The sequence below is a fragment of the Nerophis lumbriciformis genome, linkage group LG23, assembly GCF_033978685.3.
Source record: "Nerophis lumbriciformis linkage group LG23, RoL_Nlum_v2.1, whole genome shotgun sequence".
Lineage (NCBI taxonomy): Eukaryota > Metazoa > Chordata > Actinopteri > Syngnathiformes > Syngnathidae > Nerophis > Nerophis lumbriciformis.
In genome coordinates this window covers 30422036-30436660 of record NC_084570.2, presented here as the reverse complement: position 1 = coordinate 30436660, position 14625 = coordinate 30422036, and the positions used below count along the sequence as shown (strand labels likewise).

Sequence of the window (14625 nt, the reverse complement as noted above, 5' to 3'; positions counted from 1 at the left end):
CCACCCACTCTGTGCCCTATATAAACCATGGTATGCGAATGCTCCCATTAAAATCTCCTGATGATTGAGGGTACCCCCCCTCATGAAACAGGCCTGTAGAGATGAAATAGTCTTGTGATTTTTTCCCCCACACATACATATATATATATATATATATATATATATACATACATGCACATATATATGTGTATGTACAGTGTATATATATGTGCATGTGTGTATATATATATGTATATTTTGTTTTTTCTTACTGTACCGAAAATGAAATGTTTGTGTACCGTTACACCCTTGTATGTATGTATGTATGTATGTGTATACATACATACATATGTATGTATGTATGTATGTACATACATACATACATGTATGTATGTATATATATACATATATACATATATATATGTATATATATATGTGTATACATATATATATATATATATATATATATATATATATATATATATATATATAGTAGGGGTGTAACGGTACGTGTATTTGTATTGAACCGTTTCGGTACGGGGGTTCCGGTTCAGTTCGGAGGTGTACCAAAAGATTTTCCACATGGACATATTAAGTAGCGTAACGCATGTTGTGTAAACAATGCATACCAAGGCACAACACACGGCATGCTAGCAGCTAACTGGCTACGATAGACTGACCATACGTCCTCTTTTGCGGAGCTGTCAGGGCGGAGTTTTTTAAATGCCTCAAATGTCCGGCATTTTGAGTTAGGGTTGCGTGTATTTTCAATGTACGTTCAGGGTCAAAAAGGGGTTAAAAACAAAACAAATTGTGCGCGCAGCATTCGTGAGGGAGGGGCAGAGACAGAGAGAGCGAGAGAGTTATGATAAACGCTAGGGGTGTGGGAAAAAATCGATTCAAATTCGAATCGCGATTCTCACGTTGTGCGATTCAGAATTGATTCTCTTTTTTTTAAAATCGATTTTTTTTATTTAACTTTTTTATTTTTTTTAAAATTAATCAATCCAACAAAACAATACACAGCAATACCATAACAATGCAATCCAATTCCAAAACCAAACCCGACCCAGCAACACTCAGAACTGCAATAAACAGAGCAATTGAGAGGAGACACAAACACGACACAGAACAAACCAAAAGTAGTGAAACAAAAATGAATATTATCAACAACAGTATCAATATTAGTTACAATTTCAACATAGCAGTGATTAAAAACCCTTCATTGACATTATCATTAGACATTTATAAAAATAAAAATAAATGAACAATAGTGTCACAGTGGCTTACACTTGCATTGCATCTCATAAGCTTGACAACACACAGTGTCCAATATTTTCACAAAGATAAAATAAGTCATATTTTTGGTTCATTTAATAGTTAAAACAAATTTACATTATTGCAATCAGTTAATAAAACATTGTCTTTTACAATTATAAAAGCTTTGTACAAAAATCTACTACTCTGCTTGCATGTCAGCAGACTGGGGTAGATCCTGCTGAAATCCTATGTATTGAATGAATAGAGAATCCTTTTGAATCGAGAATCGTGTTGAATTGAAAAAAAAAAAAAATCGATTTTGAATCGAATCGTGACTCCAAGAATCGAAATTGAATCGAATCGTGGGACACCCAAAGATTCATAGCCCTAATATATATATATATATATATATATATATATATATATATATATATATAGTTGTGGTCAAAAGTTTACATACACTTGTAAAGAACATAATGTCATGGCTGTCTTGAGTTTCCAATAATTACTACAACTCTTGTATATATATGTATATATAATGTGTGTATATATATATATATATATATATTTATATATATATACACACACACTGTTTAGGAATCCAAAAAGTGAGTGACTGTGCAGTTTTCCACATGGTTGGTGTGAAGACACCTGGTAAAAAAATAAAAAGGGAATGTTAAAATTGATACAAAAAGGTTCCTGAAGTTTAAAACCCGGAAGTGACTCCTTCAACTAGTGCTCCTTGTTCAGAGCTGCTCTGTAAATGTTGATGTTCTGGTTGTGGTCGCGGTGCACGAGCTGCACGTCGAACCTCTCTGGGAGAAGTTCCTCAAAGAAGCGCGGCGTCTCGTGCTCCTTTCGCATTTTGGAAGACATATAAAGCTGTGCCTTGTTCTTGCACAGGTGCACCAAGGTGTCCATCAGCAGCGGGTACGTCTCGGGCAGGTACACGATGTCTGCGCCCAGCACCAAGTCCCAGTCCGAGGGGAACTTCCTGTGGTCCTGGCCCCAGCGCAGGGAGAGGGCGGCGGGCGGGGAGGAAGGCCACCCGCTGGACGGCATGTTGGCCCAGATGTTGTCTTGCAGCTGTGGCACAGTTGCTGGCAGGTCTGTGAGGGTCACGTCTGCACCTGAACCACATCACACCAATAACAATGACTACCACTTGACTCTCCACACTTTTAAATCTGCAGCGCTAAGCCTTCTGGGTAATGTAGTATGTCAACATTTCTGGTTATTTATTTCCCCTTTCTTCATCACTTTAAGGCAATTATTCAACAGATGTTCAGTTGCTTAGCATTTACCCGTTAGAGATGTTGAAGTGTGATGATAATCTATCATTTACCCGCAGAAATGACCGCCCTTGATGGAACAAAGGTGAATGTTTAAGGTGGACAAAGAAGGTAAAACCAACAGGGAGAATGTCTGAAACTTGTAGACAAGAAGTCCTTTAATGGTGTTTTATTCTATAATTATGGGCCTGCTCTGATGCGAGCAGCCCATATTATTTTTCCTCATACTTAAACTTTTATTATTATAGTAACGCACGTTTCTCTTACGATTAATACGAGACGGATCGGCAAAGAACCTCCACATATGTTATACCATCGGAAAGGTCTCACTCGCACCTACGGCGGTACTTTAAGTTGGCGACATTTCGTGTTACCACGGTGACGCTATTCACGAATTAAAAAAAAAAATAGGCCAATTGAACGGGTACATACCCTTTTAATGGACGATTGCTCTGAGACAAACGCCAAAAAGACAAGATTACCTCCTCTTGTAGCTCAGCTCTGTGTAACGTCTCATTTTGTTCAGATACTTGTCTACTTTTCGACACAAAGCTGATAGCATGCTAACGTTAGCTTGCTAACATGAGCATATTTTTTTAGCTAAATTTGCTTCTGTTTACCCCAGAGTCAAATAACTTGGTACATGACACTTGTTAACTGTTAGCATGCTAACGTTTGCATGCTAGCAAGCTAATATTAGCATGCAAACTTTTTTAAAAACTGTTTTTTCTCTACTTCGGGAGCCATACACTTTATAGCCGTGTTACTTGATATGCTAACTGTTAGCATGCCATCGTCAGCATATATCCTAAGTGTGTAACCATGGCAATGTTTTAGGCTAGCTCTATAGCTCATTTTGTACAGTTACACCTAAAACTCACAGATTCAGACACTCGGCACCATCTTAAAAGTACGACGGCTTCCGACGACCCCCGGCCAGAGGTCCAGGGCACAAATAGCAGGCCCATCAAAATTTCCGCGGGAATTTTCTAGTAGTTGCTCTGCCATCTAGTCTCTGCAGTATAAAAGGAGTAAAACATCAGTGTTTGCCCTCCAGTTTTTTGTTGAAATTCTGTGTTTGCTGAGGTTTGTAGTACACTTAAACAAATAACAAGTTCATAAAATCACAAGCTGATTCAATGTTATGGAAAGAAATAGTAAGCCTCAAAATATTGCAACTTTTGACGCCAATTCACACACACAAAAAAGCCCACAAGATCATGAAAGTAATTTAATAAGGTTTAATTACTTTTTGAAGTAATTTCCCCAAAACTGGTGATTAATAAGAAAATGTGTTCACATAATAGGTTCGGTAGACGCTGCCTCCGGTGGTGCTACCAGAAAACTGCAGGTGTGAATGGAAAAAGGTTGGAGCCTAGCTAAGAGAGTTACCCTATTTTCTGGACTATAAACCTCTACTTTTTTTTTTTTTTTTACAAAACTTTGAACCCTGCAGCTTATAAAACCTTGCGGCTAATTTAGGGATTTTTCTTCGCTGGCGACCGTAAAGTTTTCTATTCAATAAAGAGTTTTCATGCAACATCTACAGAGACGCTGGAAATGTGTGGTATTGTTTGGGCTAGGGTGCCATCTTTTGGACGAGCTTGCTCACTGCGGGTTGAACATGTACTTCCGTGCCTTCAACCGGAAGCATAACCATCCATAGCGTTCCTACTTGTATGGATTCTTCATTCATCGCTCCAAGCAACGTTTGTAAGTTTTACAATATAACTAAAAACAATTCTTACTTACTAAGCCGTCCCATGTGTGATGTCTGTAGGAGTGTTTTCATGCATATTTCTACATGCTGTCATAATGTAATCAAGCTAGTGTCATTAGTATTAGCTAATATGCTAACACGTTTACGAGTGTCTGTGTTAGTATTATTAACTTACAATGGCATTTTTTTTGCGTATTGTTTCAGTTTCACAAATTCCTCAGTAAATTTACCAAAACGTCCCCGTGGAGTTATTGAGTCTGTTTAGCCGATTGGAGAGCTAGCTTGCGTAGCCAGAGGGTCCACGACGATGACCTCTGTTTTGTTGGATCAGTCGTATTACTGCCACGTTACAGACACCGTTTGGAAACAATTAAGGTATGTAAATAAACATTTACAAAATATTTCTTTGTAAATAACTAATTTCACAACATATATATCAGCGGTGCGGCTAATATATGGAAACATTTTACTTTTTTAAATTTAGTGGGTGCGGCTTAAATATCGGTGCGCTCTATAGTCCGGAAGATACGCCACTATGTGCTATCTTTTCTGGACGATTTAGAAGTTATTGAGTCTGTTTAGCTGATTGGAGAGCTAGCTTGCACAGCTAGTGGGTCCATGACGATGACTTCTATTTTGTTTGATCAGCCGTTTTACTGCCGTGTTACAAACACCGTTTGGAAACAATTAAGGTATGTAAATAAACATCTACTAAATATTTTGTACTGGTATACTGTATATCTGCGGCTTATGGTGCGGTTAATTTATGGAAAAATATATATTCTAAAATTTGGTGGGTGTGGCCTAAATCCCGGTGCGTTCGATAGTACTAGCATACCTAGGCGAGCAGCCACAATTCCAACCACACCAGTCCCCGCTCCCAGTTCGACGACACGTTTCCCACGCCACTCCATACGATGCTCCTCGAAGTAGTGACAGAGATGTAGCGCCTGTGTGCACAAACATAAACACGTTTTAGGAATATCTGGCAAAAACATGCTGCCGCCGCCGACAATTTTTTTTAAACTTGAAATGCAGTATGCAACAAACAATGAAAACACCGGTTTATCATTGGGGGCATAACAAGGACAAAAAGAGAATAATCACGTTTGTAAATATGTTTAAAATAATTGTACTCTGAAATACCTATAATAATACAATGTCAATAGAAATGTAATATATCGTCAATTTTTTTTAAAAATTTTATAAACCTTTATTTATAAACTGCAACATTTACAAACAATCAAGAAATAATAATAATCAAAATAAGTACAAAAACAGTACAAAACGGGGCCAGGGGGTTTGTTCATGTTTTTTTATTTTTTATTTTATTTTATAAACCTTTATTTATAAATTGCAACATTTACAAACAGTTGAGAAATAATAATCAAAGTATAAAAACAGTACAAAAACAGTACAAAACAGCGCCAGGGGGTTGTAAATTCAAAGTAACTAAAATAGAATGCAAAATATATATATATATATATATATATATATAACAAACAAAGTGCAAAGCCATAGGCTCACACAAGTTCAGTAAATAATTTTAAATTTGGAACACAGCATCATCGTTTTCACAGCTTTTTGGTTGTTAGAGGCAGAGAGGGTTTTAACAGAGTTCTAATTCTTTTTTAAAGGCACAAAAAACAGGTTGGGTATTGAGAAACTTACATTTATGAATATAAAACTTAGCCAATAGTATAATGAAGTTGCAAAGGTAAAATTCCTTTTCAAATTTTTTTTTCATACAGTGTAAATCCAAACAGCACATCTTTAAAACAAAGCACAAATGTGTCATGAATATTATCCAGGATGAAACGACAGATGCCTGCCATAGTGATCGAGTGCTTTCACAAGTCCAGAACAGGTGGTAAACAGTCTCTGGATGCATGTTACATGAGGTGCAGGTAACATAAATGTCCTTCTTGTATCTAACCATCACAGTCTTTACAGGCTAATAACCATGAATGATTTTAAAATATATCTCTTTCACTTTGTTGGTAACCTGTTAGGAAGGGACCACGCTTTGACCCAGCAGATGTCATTCACAACATTATTCCAGAACGCAATTACATAGGAGACAGACACACAATCATTTTGGATTAAGTTGCGGATTTTTCTGTTATTTTTCTGATCAAAGCAAAGTTTCCCCACAGGAGTGTCAAGTGGATCATTCACAATTGTTACAGCAGAAAGAGGAGATGAGTAAGCCCTATACAACATAACAACACCTGTTGGAATGGCATCAAATACAATGGCAAATTGTTTGGGAGTCACAGGGACCTTAAAATGGTTGAGAAATTCTTGGTAATTAAAAAGTTTACCTTCCTTATTGAAAAGCTGACTCATTAAAATAATATCATTCTTGAACCAATTGTTGAGGAAAAGAGATTTCCTTTCGTAACATATGTCTTTATTGTTCCAAATGAAGTATTTCGTAGGTGAGAAATTGTGCTTGTATATAAGAGAGCATGCCAGAAGGTCTTGTTTGTGGAAGTTTGAAAGAGCAACAGGAACCCCATCAATGTTGTAGTTACACAATAGCAAACATTTTAGGCCTCCAAGGTTAGAAAATACATGATGAGAAATGAAGTTCCAAATTGAGGTAGGGTCTTTCAAATAGTGTCTTATCCAATTCATCTTGAAGGTGTTGTTTAGTGTAGTGAAATCCAGAAAGTTTAGACCACACTGATTGTAATTGTTCATTATAACAGATTTCTTAATATAATGAGTTTTGTTTTTCCAAATAAAGTCAACAAGTATTTTGTCAATAGTCTTACATATTTTTTGGTTAACATCTAAAGAAATAGCTGCATACTTAAGCCTGGAGATACCTTCTGCTTTGGAAAGCAAGGTTCTGCCTTTTAAGGATAAATCTCTCTGTAGCCATTGGTTAATTATTTTCTTAGTTTTTTTCTACAATTGGAGCAAAGTTCAAGACCGATCTAGAACTCTGATTTTTAGTGATGAGTATTCCTAGGTAATTAATACTATCCTTAACTGGAATTTTACATATAGACATCATTTCACATCTCTTCACAGCCATTAGTTCACACTTATTCACATTCAGACGGACACCAGAAGCCAAAGAGAAAACATGAATCACATCCAAGGCAAGAGGAATTTGAGAAGAGTCCTTCAAAAAGAGTGTTGTGTCGTCAGCCAGTTGGCTGATGGGTATTTATCTGTCTAATATCGAGATCCCCTTTAAACGACTAGTTTTTATATGAACCGATAACAATAGGGTGGCTAACAAAAATAAATATGGAAAAATGGGACATCCTTGCCGTATCCCACGTTTTAATTCGAACCTTGGAGATGTACCAGATTTTAGCTTTATCGAGCTATTACCATTGCAGTACAAAGTCTTGATTTTTTTGCGGAAAAAATTGCCGAAGCCAAATTTGTCAAGTGTCTTGAAGATTAATTAATGTTCGATCGAGTCAAAAGCTTTGTAGAAGTCCAGGAAAAGAAGGAAGCCTTCATCATTAATGACCTGTGGGTAATCCAGTATGACAAGTACAAGCCTGATATTATTCGATATGTGTCTCCCTCTCATAAATCCTGACTGTGTCTCATCAATTATGTCATCCAGAACCAATTTCAAACGTTTAGCAAAACTAATACCTACAATCTTATAGTCATTGTTTAGAAGGCTGATTGGACGCCAATTATCAATGATTAGTAAATCTTTGTTTGGTTTGGGTATAAGGGTAATGAGGCCTTGAGTTAAAGTTGGAGGAAGGGTGTCCGTCTTGTTCATTATGACACCTGCTGTCTTGTTCATTATGACACCTGCTGAATGAAGGAAGCATTCTGAAGGTGAAAATGTGATGAAAAGTTGACACTCGCCAGTCATCATCATGACAAATAATACACACTGCCAGCAGCCAGGAAGCAGGAACATCCACTTTTAGGGGTAGGTTACATTTGTTTTCCGTGATATTAATACTGTTAAATAGGATTACATTGTGATAGCCAACTGCATGCTAGTCTATGCTATCGCTATGTGGCCCTTTGTTGTGAGAACTTCTCCACAAGCTGTAATGTTTTCCTTCAGAAACTATTGGGAACCTGATGATTGAACTTTGTTCAACAAGAAGTTGATATGTGTTGCTAGATGTAGCTTAAACAATATAGGTCGTTTTTGTTGTAGAGCTCATCATAGAGATCTCTGTGAGAAAAACTACAGATTTCTTCCATTTTGCAAGTTATGCACGTAATATATTAATAAAAGTTGTTGATAGTGCCTTGGTTTGTATGTACCTTGAGAATATGTATGTATGTACAATGTTAAAAAATAAATAAAAAAAAAAAAAAAAAAAAAATGTCCTCGACGTCACTTGCATGCGCACTTCGATAAAGTGAAAACAAAGGAAGTTGAACGGGAGTAAGTCGCTACTACTACAAAATACAATAAGTTGCAACACCTTTAAAAAAATAAAATAAAAATCTATTAATAAAAATAGTTGTTACCTTCAGCCACCAAAAGTGGCGTACTCATATGGAAATAGAATTGTCTCACATCAACTTATATACAGTATATCAATATGATATTAGTACATATGCATATATTAATAAATATACAAATGGGATATACAAATAAATAAATAATTTGTATAAATAAATGCGTATTTGTAAATATATTTGAGATTTGAAAATGTATACAAATCCATCCATCCATTTCCTACCGCTTGTCCCTTTTGGGGTCGCGGGGGGTGCTGGAGCCTATCTCAGCTGCATTCAAATAAAATGTATAAATATAAAATTGTGACATACAAATAAATCAAGAATTTGTATAAACGTGTATTTGTAAATATATTTTTGAGATTTGAATATAAATATGCTTGATTTTGTATTTGTATTGAATTTGCATATGTGGATCGCTTTTTTGCTTTTGTGTCGATGAGACATTCCTACCACAAACCAGATGCACAAATAAATGTGAACCACACACTCCCCTGAACAACCAGCAGAGGGCACTGCAGCTGACCATGTCTGTGACCCAGACCGCTCTGGCTGCAGTGCCCTCCGCTGGTTGTTTAGAGGAGTGTGTAGGTCACATTTATTTGTGCATCTGGTTTGTGGTAGGAATGTCTCATCGACACAAAAGCAAAACAGCGATCCACATATGCAAATTCAATACAAATACAAAATCGAGCATATTTGTATTCAAATCTCAAAAATATATTTACAAATACATATTTATTTATACAAATTCTTGATTTATTTGTATGTCACATTTTTATATTTAGAGATTTTATTTGTATATATTTTCAAATCTCAAAAATATATTTACAAATACGCGTTTATTTATACAAATTATTTATTTATTTGTGTATTTGTATATTTATTAATATATGCATATGTATTAATATCATATTGATGTATATAAGTTGATGTGAGACAATTCTACTTCCATATATTCTACTTCCATATATGAGAGAATTTGCAGCGACCAATCAGATGAGCTCGGGGGAGCGCGGGGCGTGGTCATCTCTGCTCTGCGCTAGGGTTTCTAACCTCACGACCGGACGTTGAATTGAATTGAAGTATTTATTTCAAACCTGCACAATAGAACACATTTTTTTTTACATTTTGGCAGAGACATTTATGCAAGGCTTGAAAAGGGGTTGGATGAAGCAGATGCTTATAATATCCCAACCCCTCTCACTCATTCCACATTTAACATAAACAATATAATACAAGAACAATACTATACAAACAAAAACAAGAAAAGCTCCTGTACACTAACAATACAATAGCACCACTGTTACTATGAGACAAGACGAGATAAAACACACGCACACACACGTTACTATGAGACAAGACGAGATAAAACACACACACACACACATGTTACTATGAGACAAGACGAGATAAAACACACACACACACACACACACACACACACACACACACACAAGATAAAACACACACACACACACACACACACACACAAGATAAAACACACACACACACACACACACACACAGGCCCAAACACTCTCTGGCCATACACCTCTCTCCCATCGCTCTGTGCTGAGGGCATCACTCTCTTTCCTACTTGTACTTCTTCAGTACTTCTTTTTTAAACAGTCTTTTAAATTGAATCATGTTAGAACAGGTTTTTAACTCGTCCCCTAAGTTGTTCCACAGACTGACTCCACGCACTGAAATGCACATTGATTTTAAAGTAGTTCTAAATTTAGGCAAATATAATTTGTTGTTTCCTCTTAGACTGTAACTATGGTGAGCATCTCTATCCTGGAATAGGTTCTGTATATTGGATGGTAGAGAGTTTTGGGATGCCCTAAACATAATTGGAGCAGTTTTAAAGTCGATCACATCGTGCAGTTTAAATTGCTTTAACTCCATGAATAGTGGATTTGAATGATGTCTGTAGTGAACATTGGACACAATCCTAATGGCAAATTCAGAGACAATTTGTTGGTATTAAATCAAGTTTTTAACTTTATCATCTCCTCAGTTACAGAGGCCAGAAGTTGCTTCACGTCGTCACCTGCACATGTAATGGTTGTATCGTCAGCAAAGAGGATGATCTTCAGCATGTTCATGTTGACGTTCAGAGTGTAAACGTACCGTGTCTGAAAGGTGATTGGCAGAGAATGAGGAAGTGTTGTGTCTGATATTTAGGTGGACGTGTGTGCAATACCGCTCATTTTCTGTCCGATCCCATACCGAGTAAAATTCAGGCTGGTATCTGCGATACCGATCATTTGTGCAAATATACCTAATGTTTCTGCTAATATTTAGAACAGTTGTGTATTTCGAATAATAACATATCCATCCATCCATCCATCCATTTTCTACCGCTTGTCCCTTTTGGGGTTGCAGGGGGTGCTAGAGCCTATCTCAGCTGCATTAGGACGGAAGGCGGTGTACACCCTGGACAAGTCGCCACCTCATCACAGGGCCAACACAGATAGACAGACAACATTCACACACTAGGGCCCATTTAGTGTTGTCAATCAACCTATCCCCAGGTGCATGTCTTTGGAGGTGGGAGGAAGCCGGAGTACCCGGAGGGAACCCATTCAGTCACAACATGCAAACTCCACACAGAAAGATTCCGAGCCCGGGATTGAACCCAGGACCTTTGTATTGTGAGGCACACGCACTAACCCCTGTGCCGCCGTGCTGCCCCTAATAACATATCTCATAGCATAAATACTACAAGAGTTATTATTTCAAATTCTGAAGTAGTGGCGTGAATGACAATATAGCCAAGTTTGTACAAAAAAAGAGGACACAATCATACAGAATACACAAAAATGGTGTTTTAAATCATAAAATGAAAATAAGTAAAGTAATAAAAGCATTAAAATGAATTATTAAGAGCTAATATTAGAATATAAAGGAAAAAAACAACAGAAATATGTAAGACAGAAGAGAAAAAAATCGTAATGTGAGAAAAAGCTGAGCATTTTAAACTAATAATTAATACAAAACAATATATATATAGTCACCTGTAGCACAAAGTTTTATCTTTAAATATATATAATATGTTTTTTCAGCATCCCACGTGACCCCAAAAGGGACAGGAAGAAAATGGATGGATGGATGGGTTTTTTTTAGTTTGTTTTTTTCTAAATAAAACATGCGCCCCCCTCCCATACTTGACTTTTCATTATGTGGCCTCTGGTGGAAAAAGTCTAGAAACCCCTGATATCAAATATTAGAAGCTCTCAAAAGAAAAAGAAAATGTACAGTCGTGGTCAAAAGTTGACATACACTTGTAAAGGACATAATGTCATGTCTGTCTTGAGTTTCCAATCATTTCTACAACTTTTATTTTTTGTGATAGAGTGATTGGAGCACATACTTGTTGGTCACAAAAAACATTCATGAAGTTTGGTTCTTTTATGAATTTATTATGGGTCTACTGAAAATGTGACCAAATCTGCTGGGTCAAAAGTATACATACAGCAATGTTAATATTTGGTTACATGTCCCTTGGCAAGTTTCACTGCAATAAGGCGCTGTTGGTAGCCATCCACAAGCTTCTGGCAAGCTTCTGCTTGAATTTTTGACCACCTCTCTCGACAAAATTGTCGCAGTTCAGCTAAATTTGTTGGTTTTCTGACATGGACTTGTTTCTTCAGCATTATCCACACATTTAAGTCAGGACTTTGGGAAGGTCATTCTAAAACCTTCATTCTAGCCTGATTTAGCCATTCCTTTACCACATTTGACGTGTGTTTGGGGTCATCGTCCTGTTGGAACACCCAACTGTGCCCAAGACCCAACCTCCGGGCTGATGATTTTAGGTTGTCCTGAAGAATTTGGAGGTAATCCTCCTTTTTCATTGTCCCATTTAAAGCACAGGTTCCATTGGCAGCAAAACAGGCCCAGAGCATAATACTACCACCACCACGCTTGACGGTAGATAAGGTGTTCCTGGGATTAAAGGCCTCACCTTTTCTCCTCCAAACATATTGCTGGGTATTGTGGCCAAACAGCTCAATTTCTGACAAGTCCATGTCAGAAAACCAAATGTAGCTGAACTGCACCAATTTTGTCGAGAGAAGTGGTCAAAAAATTCAACCAGAAGCTTGTGGATGGCTACCAAAAGCGCCTTATTGCAGTGAAACTTGCCAAGGGACATGTAACCAAATGTTAACATTGCTGTATGTATACTTTTGACCCAGCAGATTTGCTCACATTTTCAGTAGACCCATAATAAATTCATAAAAGAAGCAAACTTCATGAATGTTTTGTGACCAACAAGTATGTGCTCCAATCACTCTATCACAAAAAAATAAGAGTTGTAGAAATTATTGGAAACTCAAGACAGCCATGACATTATGTACTTTACAAGTGTATGTCAACTTTTGACCACGACTGTACTTATTAAAATATAAACAAAGTTTAGGTAATTATTTGAAAAATAAATCAATACTAACTTATGAATTAAATATAGATAGAACATTATCGTATTAATACCGGGGACGGCGTGCCGCGGTTAGAGAGTGGCTGTGCCAGCAACCTGAGGGTTCCTGGTTCAATCCCCAGCTTCTACCAATCTCGTCACGTCCGTTGTGTCCTTGAGCAAGACACCTCACCCTTGCTCTTGATGGGTCGTGGTTAGCACCTTGCAGGCAGCTCCCGCCATCAGTGTGTGAATGAATGGGTGAATGTGGAAATAGTGTCAAAGTGCTTTGAGTACCTTAAAGGTAGAAAAGCGCTATACAAGCATAACCCATTTACCATTTAATGTTTATTAATATTGACAGTAGAAATGTAAGAATTAGAGCAACAAAAAGCTGAAATGTTCTAACTAATAATAATACAAAGCTGACATGATCGGTTTTGTATTTATTTAAATACAAAATATCAATATGGCCCCCGCATACTTTGACTTTTCATTATGTGGCCCTTGGTGGAAAAAGTTTGGACACTCCTGAAATTAAAGTATTGATATTTAGATTTAAGAATCGATATTGGAGCATATCGATATTGGCGTCGATAAAAAAATGAATCTGCAAACATAATTGGCAACAGACCGTAAACATTAAACAGTGAGTGAGTGTACTTAACGCAGTGCACTCGGGTCTGGACTCGAGAAGAAAAGGTGCACTATAGTGGACACTTTGATCAGAATTTGTGCAAATTAGCCATTTATTTTAATTTTAAAAATGCAAATACGATTGTAATCCAACTAAAGGTACACATTTTAAGAACAAATGTATATTTTATGTTATTCGTTTAGTGATGAAGTACTCACTGCTTCCCACACTGGAGCCGCCACGCCGAGGTTGGCACCAAAATGCTGCGTGATCGTCAGCTCCTGGCCCATTAACTTGTAAACTGTGTCTTCAGGAAATGTGTCGGCGAACAAGCAGGTGTCCGCTGGAAAGGCGTCGCCAAAATAATTCATGGTGATTCATGAATGGAGGCAAACAAAATGTTTGGAATCAATCGCTCGCTGAAAAGTTCCAAGTCCATTTCCGGGTCCGCCAGCATCAAACTTAAACAGCTCAGGCGTAATTCGCCGGGCAAAACACGCCACGGAAAGCGCATCCTACAGGAATGTCAACAACTTAGTGTTTTAAGTTATTGTGTAGTAAAAAATATTGCGTATTATTTTTTATTTATGCCAAAAAAACCAGCGGAGGCTTTTAATTTGAAAGGTGATATAAACGTGTTTATCTTCCGCTGCCACGTACCAACTAACCACGTGTACGTTTGGGAGCAGCGTTGCCAGATGTACGATGGTCATAGAACACTTGATTAATCACGCCCTCTGTCCGATTCCTAATTAAAATAATCTAATAATCGACGATAATTTAACCCTTTAATACATGACAATAAGCAAACACAAACAGGATATATTCTGCACTGTTGTGCATTT

General features: G+C 37.1%; 2 protein-coding genes across 3 annotated transcripts in view; one reads left to right on the top strand and one right to left on the bottom strand.

Annotated features, from left to right (window-relative positions):
- Nucleotides 1-520: 520 nt before the first annotated feature.
- Nucleotides 521-14241, bottom strand: LOC133622268 (EEF1A lysine methyltransferase 3-like). Its single transcript, XM_061984788.2, has 3 exons — nt 13999-14241; nt 5090-5201; nt 521-2369 (listed from the first exon to the last, which is right to left on the bottom strand). Exons 1-3 carry the CDS (start codon nt 14149-14151, stop codon nt 1972-1974), a joined length of 663 nt encoding a protein of 220 aa, XP_061840772.1. The 5' UTR covers nt 14152-14241; the 3' UTR covers nt 521-1971.
- Nucleotides 5857-14625, top strand: part of dgkab (diacylglycerol kinase, alpha b) — a 90605-nt gene continuing 81836 nt past the window's right edge. For both annotated transcript variants that reach the window (XM_061984785.2, XM_061984784.2), the window contains exon 1: nt 5857-8170. The gene's annotated coding sequence lies outside the window, so the exon portion shown is untranslated. The remainder of the gene's footprint in view (nt 8171-14625) is intronic.